Source organism: Zonotrichia leucophrys, chromosome 1, assembly GCF_028769735.1.
Source record: "Zonotrichia leucophrys gambelii isolate GWCS_2022_RI chromosome 1, RI_Zleu_2.0, whole genome shotgun sequence".
In the NCBI taxonomy this organism is placed as follows: Eukaryota; Metazoa; Chordata; class Aves; order Passeriformes; family Passerellidae; genus Zonotrichia; species Zonotrichia leucophrys.
The window spans coordinates 9703605-9727290 of record NC_088169.1 but is presented as its reverse complement, the minus strand read 5'-3'; the positions used below and the strand labels follow the sequence as shown (position 1 = coordinate 9727290).

The 23686-nt window shown below is 36.5% G+C and overlaps 1 protein-coding gene across 1 annotated transcript in view; it reads right to left on the bottom strand.

The window, feature by feature from the left end:
- The window catches only part of CFAP47 (cilia and flagella associated protein 47), a 259907-nt gene extending 242438 nt beyond the window's left edge, over window positions 1–17469 (bottom strand). The window contains exons 1-14 of the mRNA XM_064710667.1: window positions 17305–17469; window positions 14588–14739; window positions 12446–12561; window positions 10266–10404; window positions 8880–9108; window positions 8210–8364; window positions 7342–7475; window positions 6529–6764; window positions 5654–5846; window positions 3476–3689; window positions 2948–3100; window positions 2103–2292; window positions 1902–1998; window positions 458–674 (exon numbers count right to left, since the gene is read on the bottom strand). Of these exons, the coding sequence (XP_064566737.1) occupies window positions 458–674; window positions 1902–1998; window positions 2103–2292; window positions 2948–3100; window positions 3476–3689; window positions 5654–5846; window positions 6529–6764; window positions 7342–7475; window positions 8210–8364; window positions 8880–9108; window positions 10266–10404; window positions 12446–12561; window positions 14588–14739; window positions 17305–17466 (2387 nt within the window). The 5' untranslated portion in view covers window positions 17467–17469. The remainder of the gene's footprint in view (window positions 1–457; window positions 675–1901; window positions 1999–2102; window positions 2293–2947; window positions 3101–3475; window positions 3690–5653; window positions 5847–6528; window positions 6765–7341; window positions 7476–8209; window positions 8365–8879; window positions 9109–10265; window positions 10405–12445; window positions 12562–14587; window positions 14740–17304) is intronic.
- Between the last annotated feature and the right edge of the window lie 6217 nt (window positions 17470–23686).

The following is a 23686-nucleotide window of genomic DNA, read 5'->3' as shown; positions in this document are numbered from 1 at the left end:
TTAAACTTAGAAAACATAGAGCTCATACCAGCAGACTAGAGAACAGGTTTTTTTATACATTTTCCCATGATCTGCATCAAAAGACATGAGCATGGAGGCAAGTGATGGAATTCTAGGCTGGAAATAGAACAGTATTTTTCATAAAAATTTCTCTTAGCAAACACACCATAATAACCAACTTTTTTCCCCTGATGCACCTCTACCTATATAAGGTTTTTCACAGGACAGATTTTTGTTTGTTCTGTAAAATCAAAAACAATAAACAGTATTGTACTAGGAAAACTTTGCAACATAAAACTGCATTGATTATTGCAACGTCACCATAGATGAGTGTACACAACTAAGAATTATCATGACTACACTTTAAAATCAGCCAGGTGATTTAAAAAAAAAAATTTACCATTGCCAAGAAAATATGTAAATCAATGTAAATCAAGACAAATATAAAAAGCCTTACTTTTTAAACATTCCAGCATTGATTGTCTCAAACACAACTGGAATATGGGTTTTTGTAAGAGGAGGCACCACCTGAGACAATGGAGATGTCTCCTGCAACTCTGCCACTTCAATCTCAACTTGTATCCAAATATGAACTGACAAATTATTGATGATGTGCAACTCTTTGGTTGTTGTAGAATACACACAAACATCACCAAAATCTATAGTAGAAGGACCTGAATTATATAAGAAATAAGATCTTCAACATTAAAAGGTAAAAGCTTATGTAAGGAAATATAAATACTAAATACTATGACCAAATATTATAGTTCTTCAAATTACAAACTTAGTCAGCTACAAAAATCCTGTGGTGGAACAAATTATCACTAAAATGTGGAAGTAAATATCATCCATGTTCTGCGAGTGTTTTCAGCAGTACAAGCCAAAAGCCAGTAACATTTATTTTTTAATTGTGCTTGTTTTAGTCAACTGGTAAAAGAGGAAATCAATGTGCTCACTACTAGCAGGACTATTAATATAACCATAGATACTTCTTTTTGTTAAGCAGATATTTAAAAGTACAAATTGTCACCAATTCACTGAAAGTTTATGTATGCAACCTGTTGGTTTGCTCCCTGATGTGCAACCATTTGGTTTGGTAATTCATGTCATGTGATGGAATTACTTCACTACCTAGTTTACTGCTATCGCCAGTTTTTAGGCTGTATATTAACTTCAGTGCTCATGGCACTAATAAAACCTCTTACAAAACTCTCAGTACTTTTTGTATTATGATGTTTATCTTGTTCTTCCTTTCCCCAAGTGTATCAGTTTACACAGCTACACTGTTCAAGTCCTGGTTTGATTGAAACCTTTAAAAAGGCCAGGAAGTACTGAAAATTCTTTTTGCTGCAAAAAAATTTTAGTGAAGAAAAGCTGACTTAAAAATAGACCTGTAGCAGTAACAGATGTTGTTAATAAGTCACTAAGAAATTTTAGATGATGTTACTCCCCATCATAGAATATTGTCCTGAAATTATTTTGATGGAGAATCCTGAAGTTTTAGTTTTTGGGTGCATCAATCTTCACTGTTAATTACCAGAAATATTCAGAGCACTTCCATGAATCTTGCTGATATTAATGCAGGTCCAGGTACTACCCACTAACAAGGCCTAAGGGGATGAGCAGCTCTCACGCTATGCTGTGGTGATTTCTCTATAAGAGGTTCTGATATGAGCAGGCTTCTAAGGAAACTCTTCTTTTCCATGTTGATATCTAATCATATCTCACTATTTGCTGAGAATTGCAAAGCTTTAGTGAAATACTACTGTAGGATATAAGCTGCCAACCAAATTAAGCTGTTTTCTGTTTAGGGTGAACAACTATAATCATTAAATGTGTTACTATACATAAGTGCTTTTATAACAACTATATGCATTTAGAAACAAAATTAAAAATCTTACCAATGAATATTTGATGAAGCTGTTTGTGTGTCAAAGTTAGACTACAATCTTCCTTCTCCTGGGGAGAAGTTGGCATAGGACTAAGCCAGCTCCAAACCTGTGAAAGGCACAAGACACTTCCTCAGAGCAGGATCAAAATTCTTATGATTTCTTATATGGAAAGCACCTTATGCTCACATACTACTCAAGAATTTAACTTACTCCTTTGTTTGTAGATTTAGAAACAATTTCTGCCAGTTTTCGACTAGTTAACATGCAATTATCATCTGAAGGAAGTGTTTCAGGCTGTGGCTTCTCCATGGGAAAATCTGTGACTGAGATGTCTGGTGACTTAAGACCTTCAGCTGGTTTAATGCCTAAACTCACAGGATTGTTATAAAAATAAAAATGCCTACAGGGTAGGAAAAAACAGAATCTAGAAGTCTGAGCATTCCATCATCTACACATTAAATTATTTAATATTTTAAACAAAACAATTAATATTTTAAGTAGGAATATTTCATTAGTTAAAAAACCCTCAAGCACAGAAAATACCTTGAAAATACTTCTATTATTTTTGATTTTACTGTATGATAAGTCTAGAGGACCAGTCAGATTAAAGGATTCCATCTGCTTCAGTGCACACAATAAATAATAATTCACATATTGAATCTGTCACTTGGAGTGAGCTACAAATGCTAGTTGAAAATACATATTTATTATATAAAGGGAATCCAAAACAATCAATGTTATGTTTTTTCCTATTAACCATAACCAAGCATTCCCAAAACTTGACACTTTAATTTACATTCACTTTAAGCTTAATTTCAAGTGCCTTGCCTCTATCCCTGCATTTCACCCAGGAAGTGATCTCTATGTGTCTAAATACTTGAAAAAAACAGGTCTTGAATGAATTATAAATGAAAGTCCCAAGATCATAAGCATATTGGCATAGGACAAATTTAGGCATATGATCAGTGCCATCAAGTTAAATCTGCACATATATTCACATATTTTGTGTATGAATGAGCCTAAAGTATTTATTTACCCTTTAACCCAAGTCTTACCTGGCAGCCTCCCTCTCTAAACGACGCTGTCTCAAATGGGAAATGAAGCGTAGATAGTGTTTCTTATTTTCTTCTTTTAACAGTCGTTCAGAGTCAGTAAGAGCAAATTCTGGGTCTACATAATTATATCTCTCAGTCTTTGTGAAAATAGTCCTAAATATTTCAAGAGAATTGTAGTTTCATTACACATGCATAACGATACTGGGTCTTGCTAGAATGAAAACATAATTGATTTTGATATATATATATTTCATTTCAAACATTCTTTTTATCCCAGCTGATTATTAATATTTGACTTTGTAAAGGCAACCATAAAAATGAAATATTGCAAGTGTAATAGCTACATTTATAGCTTCACATAAGAAAACTCAATAAATTTATGAGCAAGAGACTCAATAATGCAATGAATTTTAAAGTACTTTCAGCCTGAAAAAACCCAGTGAACTGTCAAATGAGTAACCAATCTTGATCTGCTGTATGATATATATAAATGTGTGGGTTTAAATATTAGATTCACATAATTTTTACCTGTACTTTTTATTCCAATCACTAGGCCTAAGGCTGGCTGCACGGTCATTGGGAAAGGCTATAAGTGCGCCATCCTCACGATTCCTGTTTTTGCGGTGAGTATGGATTTGTGTTTGAATTGATTTAAGGATTGCCACAGGTGCTGCCTCACTGAGCTGTCGTCTGCCACGAACTACAAACTGTCCAGTTTCATTGGAAATCAGGGGTGTTAGGCCTTAAAATTCAAATAAAACAAACTTGAACTATTATTTTCTAAACAAAATTCAAAGTCTTAGAAAATATATCTAATTTACAATGGTCTACCCAGCAGCACAACAGTGACCCATCCCATAGTATTTTTCTCAGACAAGAGGAAAGAAGCCATTCACATCATGGCAAGAGCCAACTGCTTCCCTTGGCCTGGATCACAGAAACAAAAACCAGAGCTCAAACCAGCTGTGTCCAGCTGTGATGCTATGTCTTGCACAGACACATCATCAGACACTCAGAGCTGCCTGTCACAACACCAATTACAGTGTCCCAAAGCTTGTCTTAAGGGCTGTAAACAGAGGCATGAATTTTGACAAAACCTCCCAAGCTAGAACTACTAAAAAGACAGCTCAGACTTCTTTCTATATAGTTTTAAAAAAGCACATATAAATGAACATTAAAGAGAAAACTATGGCAGAAATGAGGTCAAACTTCAACTGCCCTTTCCTCCCTCACCTGTAAAAAAAAAAAATTATCATGAAACATATTTTTTTTAACCCACTTTAGCCTTACTTTAATCCACCAACAAAAAATCAAAACCTACTTTCCATCTTCTAATTCATAGGAGTTATTAAAACTTTCACTGGCCAGAAAGGCACAGTGTGCAAGAAGATTCATTCCTGTCTCTCCCCTGCCTTCACCTGAATACAGAGACACAACTACACATACTCATTCACAGACACTGGGAGAAGGTAACAGGAAGATATAGAACCATCTAGAAAAGGATTTAAAAACAAAATCATTTTTTCTCCACACTTCAATGAAGCCAAAAAGCAAAACGTAGATACCTTTAGTAAGTTTTTATAAACCTGCAAATGGGACCAGAACAAGACATTAATAGAGCAAATGGTAGATAAGAGCATGTAGAAAGCCTGAAAAACTTGAATACTACATTAAATCTTTGATCCAAAAAAACCCACTTATTCTAATTGGGTTTCTGAAGCAGGAAAACTAAAGGAGCTCTGGATTTCAAAACTAAAACAAATTGCCAAACTTCAGTTTCTCATCAAACCATGGTAGACAGCCATGGATTGGAAATACCTTCCTGAAAGTAGCAGGAATGCCCACTGTTTTTTTCCAGTAGTTGTAGGCAGAACAGCATTTTACCATGATTTTCAGTAACTTTCACTTTTTACTTCCCCACAATGGAAAAAAAATGTTTCTCCTTAGGGACTACATCTCAAGTTGGCAGCAGCTAAAGAGAATTCAAGTTCCTCTCCTGATCTACACACAGCCACCACATGCACCAGTGCACAAGCTGGGAGATTGCACTGGTGCTGCAGAGGCTGCAGCACATTTGATGTTAGAAAAAAATAATGTTTGCCAGGAGAGGTTTATAATCCAGTGACAGCTTAGTCAAATCTATTGCAAAGTGCTGTTTGTGGAAAAAATTTGGGAGAGGAAGAACAAATCAAGGACTAACTATTGGATATCCTGAAAGACTCTTCATGCTGGCACAGGCTTCACTGGATGGGAAGAATCAGTGGACACAGGAGCTATAGCAGGCTGTATGAACTGGCAAGTTCATCTGGCAGCAGTAACTTTGAATCAATGAAGAATACTCTGTCATTTTTCCTAGTATTTCCTGTGCTTTACATATCTCTCCGTTCACTCCTGAAACATCTTAACACTGTGGCGTGCCATTGCTTGCAAAAACTGAACCTTATAAATGTCAGGTAATCATGTGATGAAAACTTATGCTTTAATAGTTCAATTTTTCATAGAATTATGGAAGGGTGTACCATTATTTTAGCTTTTGTTTTGCAGTCTTATTGGACCTATGTCATAAAACTGAGTGTTCCCTCCAGTCCCAATGAGATATTACTTTTCACAAGCAAACTAAAAATAATTTTAAAATCACTTTTAAAAGGCTACAAATGTGCTTTTAAAACATTTTATCACTTGTCACTTACATTTTTAGCATCTTACCAGGATTAATTGTGAATACAATGCTTGTTCGTTTAGATTTGCACACAGCATGTAAGGTCAAATATATTTGATGAAAAGGTTTTGTCTTCAAAACATCTACTTTTTTTTTATCTACTCCTGTACCAATGATATCAATAATTTGCTTCATCTCAAATTTTCCTATTTGATGTGGAGAAAATGAAATCATCACTTCCTGGAAAAGAAAACTCATTATGAGACATATGAAACAATAAAGAGTGAAGTTTTGTGTAATTCTCTATATGATTGAGTCTCTGAGTCACTTCTCTCCACACTTACCTCTAAGGCAGGTATTCAAAACAGGGCTTGCAGAATATGCCAAGAGGCACATTAAAATTAGCAATATAAGGAAACATAAAAATGTGACACATAAAACACAACAAAGTCTCATTTTTTCACTTCTGAGAGAAATCTTGTGCCCTGACTTACTGGTTGGGGAAATTGTAAATGTTTACATATTTGACTTACTGTTTGCCAAGTTTGCCAAGTTTCTTCCATTAAAAAAAAATCTTTCTTGAGTATTTGTGATTTACTGAAACAAATTAAAAGTATTCTTCAAAAATATTTGCATATAAATCAATCTTCTCAAATCAGTAAAATAAAAAATTACAGATAGAAAAAACTCTGTAAAGTTGCCTTAGTACTACAATCTTTTTTCCTAAATTAAAACAATATTTGTTGCTTCCTGGAGTAGGGAAAGAAAATTAGGGGACTATAAAAACAATGTATTTATGGCTGATATTAAAAGCTATTGCTACTGAAATGAAATTCCTCTGGTTTACTTGCAAGAAATTCCACTGCTAACCACTGTAAAATAATCTGCACAGTTACACAGCCAAAGAGAAAAAGGGAGTTACCTTTTCAGATTTTGTTTCAATACTTCCTCCAGCAGGAGAAACACTGAAGTGAGCAGTCTTGCGGAATCTGAACGTTACTGGAAGGAACTCGGATTCATTTTTCATTGTGCATGCAACTTGTGTTTTTTCACCCAAATAACAGTCCTCAAAATTAATTTCTGTTCCTGGCTTAAAAGTTAATATCACAGGAAAGCCAGAACCCATCAAAGCTAAGTCCACATAGCGAGAATCACTGCCTGCATTAGACAAACACAAAAACAAGCAAACAAACAAAATCCCTCTCACATCCATATCTCACTAACAGGAAAGTCATCCTGTAGTTGTACAGTCACAAAAACAAAATAATGCTACAAAGCAGTATGTTTTATAATGCAGTTTTTATAAACCTAACAGAGATTTTTACTTCTAATAGCTGTTAGATAATGCATTCCCTCAGTAAGAAAGTTGAGGATGAACAAACATGGACTTGAAAATGCACAAAACTGGTATTACAAAAGTGTTAGTGACTTGCAAATGACTGGGAGCATTTTATTTCCTTCAAATATTTGCATTTATAATTATTATAATTTATAGTAAAGTGATAGGTGTTTATTAACGGCACACATAAATCTTTCCTCTCTACTCACTATTCAAAGAGTTTTTAGTGCTGAAGCATTCAAGATCCATTTATTTGTGTTGATATAAACAAACAAAACAGGTTTACCATAAAACTATTAAGACAACCAAGATTCTTTTTTTAAGCTTAAAAAGTCAAGATACAGTTTTATCATCCTCATGTACATTTCTGATGGTGACTATCCATTTCTAACATACTTGTGGTTGCTGTGGCACCACCACTGAGGTTCTGCAGAGAGCCACCTCTCTTCCCAGCAGTTTCAAATCTCAGAAACACGACATAATCTTGAACTGGTGATGCATCATTCACTTCAAAGTCTCTTTCAAATTTCCTGGAAGAGCCACAATCTCAAATTAAAAGATGGTAAAAAAAAATAAACCTCCAAACCCAACCCACAAAAAAATCAAGCCATATTTTTGAACTTCCAGACTGTCTTCTTTGTTGTGAGTAACAGCTTGAACAAATTAACTTTATGCTTCCTTTCAGAAAATGCAAATAACATTTAAGCTCATCAATATTTGTGTGCTTATTATATTGGTAATTTGATAGCTTTTCCAGTCTTCAACAGTTTTCTAAACTAATATCACATGCATAATAATTACCTGTATTGAATTTAAGTAGGGGAAAATGGCAAAAGAGCATTTGCTTTTTCTTTCCTCATCTAAAAACAAATGTTTCTTTATGTTTAGTTTTGACTTTTGCTTTGGGTTTGATTTTTTTATGAGATGACAGCTCTCCGAAATGTTTCACTCTCTTGATCCTTAATATGCAGCAAAATCAAATAAAATTCTTATTCTCATAAAACCATCTTAACCAATTCTTGGTTCAAATATACCCTTAGGGTATTATAAAACATAAAATCATAGAAATGCTTCAGGCTTTGCTTTCTTATTTGCAGAATCACAACAAGAAACTTCTTTTAACACACATAAATACATAAGAAGCCACTCAGAAATAATCTGCAGACATATTAATTCAAAATTTTCTCTAACACAGTTCTTGCAGAACAGTGTAGACCAACCAGCTTGTGTATGTGTGTGCATTCAATTGGTATCACTCACTCACTTTGGACTAAAGCAGACTGTAATCAAAGATTTTTCATAAGGCTCCAAGGTTCCTTGATTGGGAGCACACAAGATCAAGGTGGAAACATCTACATCTTTAGTTTTCAGGCTTAAGTCATACAAAACAGCATCTGTACTCCCCTGAAGATCTGTCCCCTAAAAAAAAATCAAAATATTGAATAGTTCAGCTTGTTCTGCTTTCCTTTTTGCGTTTGTTTTTATTCCTACACATACATTTTCACATATAACAAATAGAAAGACATAACACAGGAAATGGCAATCACATAGTTACACAGCACATGGCTGTTACTAAATGTAACTAAATTAACCAATTTTTAAATCAATTTCATGTCAATGTCTTGAATTTTCTTTTTTAAATATGATTCTTAGATTATTTCACCATCTGAGAAAAACAAGTGAAATCACAGATTATTAGTATCTTAGAACTCAAATTTTATTTTGATAACTCCTAGTAAATAATAACTAAAAACTTCAGTTCTAGGGTTAAATTGAAATAAAAAACGTGTTGGCTGGACAGATGTTCAGAAAGCCTATTGACCAGGAAATAGTATAACACAGCAAACAATCTAGAAGATGCGTGTTGAGAAATAAAAAATGCAAAAGCAGAAATGAAAACATGTTTTCAACTAAAATAAAAACCAGTTTCTTACCATCTCCCCTCCAATGGCATTGTCTTCCAGTACTGCTACCCAATCCATACACTCAGGACTTTCATTGTATAAATATATTTGTTCTGTCTTTGAAGTCCCAAAGTAAAGAGGTCCAAAGTTAATGCACTTCAGTACTTTTCCACAATTCACTCCAAGAACTTTAAGAACTTGTTCAACCACAACACCTCTGACCCATACTTCAGTGCAGCCACGACTTTCCAACTCCACTCTGCCAGCAAGAGCAGCAAGCAGCAAGAGGTAATGTAGAGAAGAGTTAGAAATAATCAGTTTGCTTAGTTTGTTTTGTATTACAATCTGTGCCAAAAAGAAAAAAATTACCCAATCCATTTCCATAGATAAACTAAGTGGGAGAGCAGGGCCAGTGAGCATGTCCTTGACAATGCCCTAACAAGAATATCACCAATCAGGAAAAATCACACATTACATGATGGAGTTTTGGGTTTTATTTGGTTTTGACTTTTTTTAAATGTTTGAAATGACAGAAGTAACAACTACAAAGAATCAGGAGGTGTCCACAGACAACATACACTTCTCTTATCCCTCAGAGTCTTTGTATCTAAATTCCAATTTTAGCATATAATACCTAATTTTCTTGTAGGGAACAGGAGCTAGAAGTTCATCTGAATAAGCAGGAAATAACTGCAGTTATTCTTGACTGGAAGCTTGATCTTGATGAATCCAAAAATCACCAAAACAAAACATCCAATAAATCAACCACTCCACTGCCCAGAGAGGTTGTGGACTCCTCACCCCTGGAAGTGTTCAGGGACAGACTGGATGGGGCTCTGAGCAACCTGGTCTGGAGGAAAGTCCCTGCCCATGGCAGAGGGGTTGGAAATACAAGATTTTAAAGTCTCTTCCAAGCCAAACCATGCTGGGATTCTAGGATTCTAGAAGATATGCATTTAAAAGTAATCTACTCCAGTGGTGCAAATACATTCCCTCCAGTGAAAATAAGATACTCCAAATAACACCAGAATGTGTCTAAGATTCCTAAAACACATAGAGTTAAAAGAAAACATGCAGTTACAGAAGGTAAGAAAATTAAGGATCACAGGATGTGCAGAAAGGTAAAAGATACAAAAGCTCCTAGTTATTTTTATTTTGAGAAATGTGCAAACATCCCAGATCATTACAAATTATGAAAAAAATTTTATTAACGCAGCCAGGTATACAATTTATGCATCATCACTTTTCTGTGGAGATACTGTAACAATTAAATTAATTTAATAAAACTAAATACTAAAGAGAGCAACTGACACTTAGGAACTTAATTTTTTAGATAAACATTCACAGTAAAGATTAGAATTAGTAACAGACAAAAACAGAATTTACAGAGCTGTATTTCTTCAGTCATACACTCACTTCATCATTTCTTTGATGACTCCAGGTACATCTGTGCAGACATCCACTCGAATTTTCCTTGTAGATTTTGGCTTTACGACTCCTCTGAGAGGTTTTATGTTAAGCAGAACCACCCCATCATATGATATTTTAAATATACCTAAAAAAACCCAGAGCAATCAACAGAATGCTATACAATATAAAGCTGTAGATTTACACGCTTCTATTACACACTTAAAATTACAAAACACATAATGCAAATGTTCACATGTTTCCTATGAAAACAGGAAACATAGACTTAATCTTTTTACAAGGTGTTTCTAAGCAAGAGTAGATCAAAATTTTCAGGATTTCTTTAATTATTACACCCACATGTCCAATTCCATTTTTTAAGCTGTGATTGTAACAGGAAACGTACTAACATTCCAAAGAAAAGTGACTATATCATGAAGTAGCTGTAAATAACATCTGCAAGTTACACAAAGCTCTAAGAAGCTACAGGTGCCAAAAAGTTAAGTGCATACTGCAGGGTAACAACAGTTCCTATTATTTGGTCCACACCCAAGACAAGTTACTGCAGAAGAGAACAGTAAATATTTCTAGGTTATATATTATCTGACATTATATCATATAAAAATAAATTGTTTCAAATGTACGAAAAGTTCACTCTTTGATTTAATATAAAAGATAATCTCTGATATGAGATCAGAAGCAGGACCAAAGGACTCCTTCAGTGCATGGAAAGAAGGGTGAAATGCAATCCTTGAGTCTCAGGCCAGCACAGAGCACCTCCTGCTCAGAGTTTATGTGCTGCCTGTTACTGTGACCTGCTGTGTTATCATTTACAGAGCCTGCAGAAACACAGATTCAGCTGCTCTTCCCTTGTCTGTCCCCAAGACATCCTTTACCAACCATCACCTTCTTTCTAATTTTCATTCAATCCTATAAAACTCCATCATGCAGCCTGCATGTACCATGAAACAGAGTTTACAACTAGAAACAGTTCCCTACACAATATGAAAAAAAAATTATCATACAACTTAGTTGTAGGTGTATATATATATATATATATATATATATATGCATGCACACTGTAGGTTATCTCATTTTCTTTACCTTATCATAATTGCTCAAAGCATTCAGTTAGCATATATGAGAAAGACCTGATTATATAAACAACATACTTCATCTTTAAGATGAACTGGCTAGGAAAAACACCCACAATGATTTCTCCATTTACTTAATGGAAAAAAAATAAATAAAATATTTGCTTCTGAAAAGATTCTTTTTCATCTAGACAGAAATTTGCTTTTTTTTTTTATTTTGCCTTTTTTTTCTTTTAATATTGCAACTCTGTGTTTCTGTAATCATGTATTTTCTCTTGGTACAATATTTCATATGAAAACCTAGGGGAGAAATTTTCCCACAACTTTGGCCTAAAGCAAAGAAAAAGATAGTCTTTAATGTAACAAGCAGCTGTACAAATGAGGAACAAAAGTAATTAATTGCCTTAAATTTTTTGTTTGAAACTCAGCAACAAGTTGCAACCCTGCCTCTGGAGAAAGGTATCTGCAACTCTCTCCAGTGCAAAAGGCAGCCAAACAGGTTATTTGGATCATATAAGCATTCTTAAACTCCTTTGTCCATGTTTCTTACTCTCCTTGGAATAGCTGCTGACAGAAATTTAAGGATGTGCCTGTTGTAAAGCTGCAGGATTTCAAAAGCTGTGGCAGCAAGATAAAAGGCCTCTCATTATCTTCTAGCAACAAATACAATTCAATTCCCATCACAGAGGATTTCAGCTCAGAAAGTTCAGGGACTTGCAGTTGTTTATTCAAGAGACAGGTCTGGGGATCACAGCAGCACAAAGCAAGAGCAGATGTGATTTGCTGCTGTCTATGCTGGGCACACTAAGGCAATGAGCAACTATTACTTTTACATCTTCCAAATGGGACTCAAAAGTAGAGAACTCATAAAATTTTCAAAGTTCTAAAGTATTTTTTTCTTTCCTAAATGGATATATAGTACTGGCTACATAAACAGTGAGCCATGTACAACACCTGCAGCTACAATACCCATAATCTGCATAACCCAAAATCCCAGTTAATTGCTACTTGGTCACTGAAGTATTGACTTGCATAAAATTACTTTTTTCAGTAAAGTAAAATATTTGTATGGTTTAATGCATACTAAATATTTACCTGCAATTGTTCCACGGTTAGAAATACTAATCTGTTTAGTAACTAGTTTACTGTTTGCAATCATTTCACCAAAATTAACCTCTGACTGTATTTCCAGATCACAGTATGGAATCAATCTGCAGAGAAAAGACAACATATTATTTCCCAAAACTTGAAAATATCTTTGCATTTTAAAAGAAATTTGATTAAGCACTCCAGTGGAAGAGAGTTCTCTTTTTGTACTAGTTCTAGTTCTCCTATCAAGGTTTTGGCAACTCACTTCAGCTCTACAGGGAAGATCTAAGAGAGAAGTAATTATCTATCAGCCTGTTTCATGACTCAGTAGTCTAACTTTAAAACAATATAGCTATAAATGATTCGTCAAAATTCAATGCACACGTTTCTATTTCATCTTAAATACTTCATTACAGTATTTTAAGTAAAACTATCCTGAGTTAGTTGCATCACAAGACCAAATAATTCACCACAATTCATTATGAGCTGCCTGAACTAAAAGCAGAGAAGTAATTCCAGTTTACAGTTTTGTGTTTGATACATACTTTATGTGACTCCAACAACAGACAGAAGTTGGCAATGACACAAGCCATGAGCTACTTCTATTATTTATTTAGGAACCTCAGCCAGTGAGGTTCTTAAACAAATGACATCACTGTACTGGGTACTTTTTAGCCATAATGGAAAGACCATGCCTCAGGAAACTTGTATTTTAAACACTCCAATTTGTAATATAATGACACCTGTGATCTCATCATAAACTGTGTTTCAAATCAATTGGAATTTTACATCAGCACAACAGTCTATCTCCTCTTAGCCACAAATAGGAACCTGCAGGAACAATTCCATCTCCTGATCTGTGTCCCATACAGTACAGAAGAAATAAGAGAGAAGAAAAATAAATATAATAGGTCAAGCCATGTAGACTCTGCCCAAACATTCTACTGCATAAAGGGAAGGGGAGGGGGAAGGAAGGGGCAGAGAAAAAAATTAATCAAGAAATGCCACCATAGAATTTGCTTTCAGGAGTTTCAATACACTTTTTAATTTTCTTTGTCAATTAACTGTAATGTAAAATTCTTGAAAGACGTGAAGACCAGCAGGATGTGGCAAAAATATAGCAAAAAATTATAGGAATTAGCTATCAAAGCTAGAGTACAATCAAAACAATTGTAAAAATTTTACTTTCCAAATATCCAGACATTCTTACAAGAAGCTTTATTGGAAGAATGAAAAAGAAGCATTTCTCCTTTCAAGATACAAGTGTCTCCTTTCCCAAGTGGACAGAAATAAGGATATATTCTAAAAACAATGAGATTTTCTAATAGACCTGCAAAAAGGAGGTAGTCAAGTTAAAAGGTTTGGGGTTACTGTTTTAATACAGTGTGAGGTTTATATGTTTGCTTTGGTTTGCTGGTTGGGGTTTTTCCATGAAGCTGGAATTTACTGCTTTTGCATGACACAAAATACATTTGGAAAATACTGATTAAAAAAATCATAAAGTAAACTTGTTTTTCCAAACACATAAAAATTAATTATAAAAGCCTGTCAATGTTTCCCCTGAAAAAGACACTTAAACATGAAGATGTGAAATGTTTTAATTTATTGCAAGTCCTTTCCAGAAAGGAGTCACCAGTAGCATTATCATTCTAAGTGGCTTTACCTGCACAATACTAGCCTGATAAAAATTTTCAAAAATCCTTGAACAAGTGACATTGCTCTAAAACATGCCCTGTATTTTTAGAATTAGGCAAGATTTGTTTCCCTATAATCCAGATTTTCAACTGTTATGGACAATTACCATAAAGTCTTCTATATCAGTGATTCAGTGTGCACAGAAAACATTAAGAGTAGTTGTTGGCATGTCTAATAATACAGGGCTCAAAATTATCAACATTATCATAACAAAGTTAGAAGAAGGCAAAACTAAAAATCCAGACTCTCTATGATTTTACAGGGATATCACCCCAATGAATTTCTTATTCTTGGACTGCTCTGAAAAAAAAATCTTACTTTTCTAAGAAAATTAACTGTTTTCTATGCAATTGACAGACTAATTAGAAAGCCATAACTGACATGCAGAAGAAACTTTTCACAACGTTAAACTGCAAATATTAACAGCAGCTCATAAACTTTTAAATATCATACCCAAGCACAGGGATATGAACTATGTCATCATCTATTAAAAGAGTCAGTTTATCCTGATGATTTTCTGCACACTTGGGAGTATATTCCACAACAGCTTTAACTTGAAGTCCAGATGCAAGGAGTTTTTCTGGATTTTCCACAATCAATTTAAACTGCAATTAAAAAAAAAAAAGTGTTTTTAATTGTTACACATTTCTAGATTAAGAAGAATATGCATGTAGTTTATTTTCAGAAGAACACAAAGATTGATTTAAAACTTGCCATGAACTTATATACAGGATTTTATAATTTCACCTCCCTATTTATTGTTCAGACTTTTTACAGGAAAAGAGAAAGACAGAATGAATTAGCCAAATTTTCTAGTCCTTCCAAGAGAGCTGGAAAAAAAGCCTTCTGAAGCAACACAAAATTAAATCAGCTATTACTCAGTGAAGAATATTTTTAGTGCCTGAGAAAATAGTGAGGTTTAAGTCTCAGTTCAAAGCAGCAACAAAAGAGGAGAAGGTAAGGGTTTCCTCTAGGTCTGATTGACATCAACAGAAAATCTCACTGCTCATTGAAAATCTGCTTGAACAGCCCAAGGCACCTCCAGTGCTGGGAGTCAAATGAAAGAGAAAAAATCCAGAAGGATGGAAAGCACTCTTTCCTCTCTCAAAAAAATTATACTGGGCTTGTTGTCAGCAAGCATCTGTTTAAATAAAACACCTCCCACATCTTTCCTTGAGCAGAAGAAACAAGTAACCCACTAGCACATAGAGGGAAATCCAGCATTTCCCACATTCTTAGGAAAGCCTCAAAGTAAATCTAGAGCTTCTCTGGTGGCTCAGTCTACTTAAAATTCACATTACCCCATGCACAGTGGGCTTCTGTTGAGTTAAAATGTTTTATTTTTGAAAGACAGTTTTCCCAGTATTCTCTAAGTTTCCTGTTCTAGTTTATGTTTTAAATATGCAAACATAATTTACTACTTGCTGTTTCTGTTGCCCGAGCATCTCCTTCAATTCCTTTAGAATCCTCATAGCAGTATAAATACTCAGCTAAAGGAGATTTATGTCATGCACATCATGATTATGGGCTTGATATAGAAAGAGCAGCCATGTATTAATTCTGAGGTGTGTAGAATCTCTGTTCTCTACAAAGACTTAAACATCCAAACATACTCATTTTATACAAGGCAAAATTAGTATTTGGTAGTAGGAACATTCAATGAAGCCTATGGAAAACTGCTTGTGAGCTTTATTCCTTGGAAGGCTTGTGAGCTTTATTTCTTGGCCATGCACTACGACAGCTGAAGAAAGGTCATTTTTCAGTGCATGCACTCTGTGCATGGAAAGCACCAGAATGGATTTCAGAGGAGTCCTACACTTCAGATCCCTGTAATCACAGACAGCAACACGAGCTCTGGGAATGAGAAGGGGCAACACAACAGACCTTTCTGGAGCTGAGGGTGGGAAGTGGAATCTTGTCCCCTAGCTGTCATCTTGGTAAATCTTATGTACAGTGCCATAAAAATACACAGCAAAAGGCAAGAGTTAATCAGAGGGAAACACCACAAAACTGTGATTCAGTATCCTTTTCTCTTTCCTAAACCTGACTCTGTCTTTCTGCTTCTGGAGCACATGAAGAATTGCTAAGGCCGATGAAAAGTAACAAAACAGAACAAGCACTGCCCCACCAAATCAAGCACTCTCAACAGTTTCCAGCTCATTCTTATTAAACTGTAGTCTTCAGCTACAGTTTAACAAGAATCAAGCTGCCACTCTTGCCCTCAGAAAGAAAGGCTCACTACTCAGATAGGGAAATTACCCAAGGTATTTCAATTGTCTGAAAATCAGATTGATGACTGTCCTGAATAATTCATTGTTCAAGCTGCTGTGAACAAAAGGCAACATCAGCTTCTGTTCAACCCCTGATGCCAATTCAACCCAATCTTTTTATCTGATTTTTGGCATAATTTACAAACAATAAACCAATAACCACAGCAGGCTTTTGCTGGAGCCACATGGGTTACAAGGGCTCAACTGGTTAGAATTGTAGAGATGAATTTGCCTTTTAAAGGCCTGGACACGCAATGACTTTTCCAGAATTTATCAGATGTTATTAATAGCAATCATACTATCTTGAGAAAAGATTGCAAATATTCTCTTTTCTGAGAAAGCTTAAACCTCCTCTTTTCTGAGAAAGCTTAAACCTCCTCTTTTCTGAGAAAGCTCTCAGCAAGCAAGCACCCCAAGGGGACTATTCCAGTCAAAAAAAACCTCAAAAGTATACAACTTAGAAATGAAGCAAGAGAGCTGTCACTTCCCAGATTTGGTGTTCACATCACAGCAAAGTGACCAATTTTAACAGAATGTTCCTGAAATTACAAGGAACTCGTGGGCTTCTTGCAGTATGAATTCTGGAGAGCACAAAGCCGGATTTGGGACTTGATCACAGAATCACTCGGGCTGGAAAGGACCTCCAGCATCATCAAGTCCAACTGTTAATGGCTGATGTAGTAAGGAAAGCCTATTCATTTGTAGTGAAACTACGGATTTAAGAAAGAAGGAAGCTCTCTCTAAACTGCTCACAGCCTCAGTAGAACAGAGAACCATGAAGCTCAGAGTTCTCTTCGTTCTGCCCCCGCTGTTCCCGCAGGCTGGAGCGGTGCGAGGCCGCTGCTCGCAGAGGGGCGGCCGCGGGCACGCTCCGCCGCCTCCCTCGCGGCCGGCCCTCACCTGGGGCTCCTGTGGCGGCAGCAGCCGCAGGTGGCAGGCGCCCGCCCGCAGGTTCTGCACGGTGAGCGCGGCGCGGTAGGAGCTCCCCGGAACCGCGTCGGTGAAGCGCAGCACGCCCGGGGCGACGCGCACCCCGCACACGTCCCGCCATCGCTCCGCCATGGCCTGCCCGGCCGGCCGCTTAGCAACGGCCGCCTAGCAACGGACGCGGAAAAAACAACCAATGGCAGCAGGAGGGCTCGGGTTAACTCGGCTGGGTTCGGCTCTGTTCGGCCGGGCAAGGATGGACTCGGCTCGGCTCATCTCGGCTTTGTCCGGCTGGGTTCGGCTCGGTCCGGCCGGGCAGGGATGGGCTCGGCCCGGCCCGGCTCGGCTCTGTCCAACTCCTCTCGGCTCGACTCGGCCCGGCCCGGCTGGGCTCGGTGACACAGGAGCGTGTTCAGGTGGAGTCTCAGTGTCTCCAGACCGGAGGACTTCTTGCCCTCCCTGAGCAGCAGTTCCAGTGCTCTGGCACTTTCAACATAAAGTTCTCCGTCATGTTGAGGTGGAACTTCTTTTGTGTTTGTTATGGCCGTTGCTCCTCGTTCTGTCGCTGTGTAGCACTGAATAGTCTGTGACCGCCCTCTTGGCACCCTCTTTGAGATATTTGTGTGCATAAATGAGATCTGCTCTAAGTCTTCTCCTCTCCAGACTGACCAGGCCCAGCTCCTGCCATCTCTCCTCATAAGAGATGCTCCAGATCCCTCATGATCTTTGTGGCATCCACTGGGCCCTCTCCAAGAGCTCCTTGTCTTTCCTGCTCTGAGGAGCCCAGATCTGGACACTACAGATGTGTCACCAGGGCCAAGTAGAGGAGGATGCCCTCCCTCCATGTGCTGGCCACACTCCTCCCAGCACAGCCCAGGGCGGGATTTACCACTAAGGAGATACCTGATGTGAAAAACATCAATCACTTGGGTTTAAAAAAAAAAAAAAATTAAAGTTTAATGGTAATAAAATGGTTATAAAAATAGTAATAACAATTAGAGTAATAATAATATGGACAATTTGCATTAGGACAATATGAGACAATAGAAACAAAGAGTTACGGACTTCAAGTACCTTTTTCTGGGAAGCATAAGCCGGGAAAAGGACACACGTTAACAGAGGATTAACCCTTAAAAACAATAATCTGTTGCATATTCATACATCTCATACATGATGCATAAATTCCATTCAAATACAGGATTCTGTCTGGTCATCCTCAACTTCTGAACCCTAACAGCGCCTTCGAGGCAGGAAGAAGTTCGTTTCTTCTGATAAGAGGGCAATAAATTCTTTTTCTCTGAAAGATTTAGGTGTCCTGTGGCTGCTATTTTGCTGCAAGTCCTTTCTCTAAAAACAGTATCCAACATAGCATAGTTTTTATTTTAACCTTATGTTATAACCTAAAACTATATTTACCACACTACTTAAGAGAATTAATACAGCATTACTTTCTAACATAACACATATCATATTCATTTTAATATTTGCAAAAAGCCAATCACGCATTTTTCACACCTGAGCAATGCCCGCCTTGGGGCTCAGGCTGGGGGCTATCCAGCTCATCCCCTCTGTCACTCCAGGTGTTCCCTGCCATGGGTGCCACCCCAACAGCACCCTGGGACAGTGATGGGTGATACGGACAGGGGTGCCCTGGGTTCCTTAAAGTAAAGATGGAGTGCACTGAAATAAAAACAGCCTGGTCACTCTTCTGGGCCTCCATGTGGATCACAGACAGGGCCTACACAGAACTACAGCAGGTACTGTGAAAAATGCATATTTTATGATTAGCTTTTTGCAAATATTAAAATGAATATTATATGTGTTGTGTTAGTAACGCTGTATTAATTTTCTTAAGTAGTGTGTTAAATATAGTTTTAGGTTATAACAAAATGTTAAAATAGAAACTATGCTATGTAGGATACTTTTTTTTCTAGAGAAAGGACTTGCACTGAGATAGCAGCCACAGGACACCTAAATCTTTCAGAGAAAGAGAATTTATTGCTCCATTATCAGGAGAAACAAACTTCTTCCCACCTCACTCGGGAAGGATGATGCCATTAGGATGAAGAGGAAGAAGCTGACACTGACCAGACAAAATCCTGTATTTGATTGGAATTTATTCAACATGTATGAGATGTATGAATATGCAATAGGTTATTGTTTTTAAGGGTTAATCCTCTGTTAATGGGTGTCCTTTTTTTCAGGCTTATGCTGCCCAGAAAAGGTACCCGGACTGTCTGTAACTCTTTGTTTCTATTGTGTCATATTGTCCTAATCCAAATTGTCCAAATTATTATTACTCTAATTGTATTACTATTTTTGTAACAATTTTATTACTATTAAACTTTTAAAATTTTAAAAACAAGTGATTGGTGTTTTTCACAGGCACTCACACTGCTGAGTGCTGCTGAGAGCTGCCAGCGACCACACTAATAATTCATGGCACATTTTACTGAGTGGTGGAAGATGTATTCCTGATCTGATCCTTCCTGTGCTCTAATTTAAGTGGTAAAATGAGGTTGACAATATTCCAGCACTTAGACTTGGAGTGTTATGGGCCACTCCCAAAATTTGCCCTAAACCAGGACAGCCACCCAGTTCTTGCCTTCAAAGTAGGAGAATAAAGGAGGGAGAGCAGCACACACAGCAGGTGCACAGAACCTCAGACATCAGTTCAGATTAACTCAAAATGCTTTGCCTTGGATTACTTCTCTTGTAAGTGCATAAGGACTGAAATTATTTATGTTTTAAAAGGCAGTTATGAGGAGCTGCAAACATGGATTGCACAGATAAGATGTACAATGTACAAAAAGAAAAAAAACCCTTCTTTTTAATAGGTCAAGAAACCTAGAGGGGAAAAAGGAGAGTGAAAAGCTTTGTTTCTGTTGCTGGGGAAGGATACTCACAGGTCTTTTTGTCCCTCTTAAAAGATTCAAATTATAGCTACCCATCTGTAGATCACTAAGGAATGTGCTAGAACATGGCATTGCAAGCACTCTGAGTAAAAGCATCTGGAAGGCTTTCTTTGGGAATATTATCTATTTTATGATAATGTGGTTGTACTTAATGAAAAAACACACCAAAAAAGAAAAAAAAGTAAAAAATTAAAAGAGAATATTATCTTATCAAATAATTAAATTCTCTCTTCTTTTTCAATACAGAGTGGAGAACACTCCTACATAGTTTCTCTGGTCCTTTGATGCTAATTCTTCCAAGGCAGAATTGATTTTTAAAGATTTCTGTCTCTGCTGCTTGCTCCATCCCCCACTGACAAAGTTACCACTCCACAAGAGAATTAGTATCAAAGAACACTGATCTGTTTTCCCTTGATTTGACATATGTCCATACAAAATTTGTATCAACTTAACTAAATCTTTAAAAAACAAATTTAAACTGAGATTTAGCTTGTGTATAGAGGAGTCAAGTTCGACATTAAAAGAATCATGAACTTGCTGAAATAGTTTGGCTAGGCTCTCTTCCTCTTCTGCAGACTATTCTATCCTAATGCTTATTATTCCACCACTATGATAGCTCATTATGAAATACCATTAGATAATGGACTCTTCTCCTTCCTTTTATCAGCTTAGTCTGGATTCATGAGAGCTTTTTTCTTGGTCAACTAATAATCATCCCCAAAGTGAAGACTATTGTAAAGGAACAGGTCTACTTTGTTGAATTCTTTGATGATAAAGAATGACAGAATCCTTTATACCTAATTCTAGGGTGTAGATTATGTATTGTCATTCTCTTTATCATCTGAACACATTAAGAGTGATTTTAGTTCCACAGAAATTTTACAGTAATCAGAAATTTTACAGTACAGAAATTGTACAGTAATCTGTACAATTCACACTGCATTTGCCTTAGCAGTATCAGATGATGAATAAAAAAGCTTCACAGCAAACTTCTCACTACTGTATTATAGTCATCAGAGAGAAGTGTACTGTCTTATATAAATCCCCACCACATCTCAATATCAGAATCACTTCCAACTTTTCCGGACTTTCAGATCTGAAGGTTCCTTGACTATCCACTGATGTGACTATCCTCCCAGCTTTCAGGCAAAACACTGGAATATCATCCTTAGTTTTTTCCATTTAATAAAAAAGGTCAATATATTTAACATTAAATAGCTCCTAGCTTGTTCAGATCAGTGCTGGGGCCAGTGTAAAACAAGATGCAGAATCAGAAAGCCATCCCCAATCTGTTTTCTCCAGCTGCACAGGAGAAAGATTTATTAGAAAATATGTGTTTGTAAAATCAAGATCTGAGACTCTGGTCCTACCTGTCCATGTTCTAAACACAGGTCAAAGATGGCTGGAGAGCATCTGAGTCTTCTGTTAGATCAGAAGTAGTTCTCACTTATCCAGGAATCTCTAAAAACACAGAGAAATTCCTTCAGAAAGTATTCCAAAGGATAAAAAGGGGCAGCTAAATTGATCACAAGGATGGTTTGTTTGACAATTCAGCAAGAAGAAATGACAGTGATATGTGAAATAATTAAAGCAATTTGAAGAAACTGCCACTCATACTGCCCTTCCTTGCTGAAATCTGAATCCAGAGGAACTGTGATTTGAACTGTGAATGTTGACCTATTTATTCTACTTTGGGAGGAATAAATATTTTTAGAATATAGAAGAAGAAAATACAACCACTTACTGGTTAAAAAAACAAAGGGTGTATACTTTTATATAAGGTTTTAGGAATCAGAAACAGATAAAGTCCAAATAATGAGGACTAATAAGATATTCCTTTTCATTTAATCTTGCAAATTGCTCTGTTTAATGGAAAACGAGGATGTTCAAAATGACAGATTAGAGCTCTAATTCTCTCTAAAGGTCTCTTCACTCAGCAAAGCATTTTGTGAGAGGCAAAACTAATGAAGATTTTATTGGGTCTTTTTTGCTGAATGAAACCATCAGTCTTCACAAAACATGTAAGAATTGCCAATCTCTGAGGTGTGCCTCCATCTCAGACCAGGCTGAAAGGAGCGTGACCAAAATTTTTTAAAAAGTGAGCAACAGAGAGTTTCTTAGTTAGACAAGGCAATCCCAAATGCCTTCCCTCTTTAGAGTGACTCTGTAGGAATTGGTGAAGGAAAAACCTGGATCATAAACACAAACTGCCACCATTATTTGACAATATAGCTTAGGGCCCCCTGAGCCACACACTGAGTTACTGTATTTGTCGTGGAGCAGAATCAGAGTGGTTTTATCAGCAAAATCAGTTGGTTTAGCTAAACAGGAGGTGAGCCACAGTACAGCTGGAACATGGCAATACTGATCTGGGGATCAGGGCTCCTCCCAGCACTCAGTGCTGAGCTGAATGTTTTGATCTTATGAGCTCACAGCAGTTAATCCAAAGATTTCAGCACCAAAGTACAAATGTGCCCTTTGTTTCCTGCAGTCTGCAGCACTGGAAATGCTTTCTGCATCTGGCATCATTTTTAGTCACAATTTGTGGAAACATCCTTGTATATGAAAAATTTAGCAACTCTAAAAGCATCCATATCCACTCACAGATTTCATGTATTAGACAAATACAAAAATTGCAGGGTTGAAAGAAAAACCCTTGAACCACAATGAGAAATATTATTAAGATCTATCTTTTTGTGCTGGGCAGATCATCTCTGATCAGAACAGAACACAGCTATGGAGAAACTGCATAAATGTAGATAATAGGAAATTCAGGTAAAGAATGGTTCTGAAAATCTCACATATACATTAGTGCTTATTTTACAGCTCCCTGTGGTTTGCAAATACTCCCATAAAATCTCAATTTTATCATGCTGAACTAGAACAGTAGATTTTCCAGGTATCAAGATGTCAACAGCTATTGGGATCAATGAATCAATAATAAATTTCAACTATACACAACTAAGATGTGATTTTCTATAGTTACTAATGGTGAGATTCATCTTACCACACTTCACTGATTGAAAATCAATGTCCAGTCCAAGCTTTCACTATGGTTAGGAGTGAGATAAATACCTCCAGAGGATGATAATTCTCCTCCCCTTACGCAGGTATTGGTGTACCCTTACACAGGTATTTGAAATAGAGTTTCATGTATCACATTGGCTTTGTGTGGGTCTCTGAGTATCTAGGTACTTAGACAATTTCAAGAATCTTTTTTTTAGGCAGAAATGATAAGATTATTGAAAAGCATGTTCATTTATTACTCTTGATTTTTTTGCCAAAAATTACTGTCTAATCATCATGTGGTAGAATTATATGTAGTTTTATTTTACATATATCTGATATACATATATATATATCAGTTTTAATGAAATTTATCTGACTTCCTTAGAATCCAAGTGCTTAGCAAGACAAATTAAATTTGCATTCAGACCATC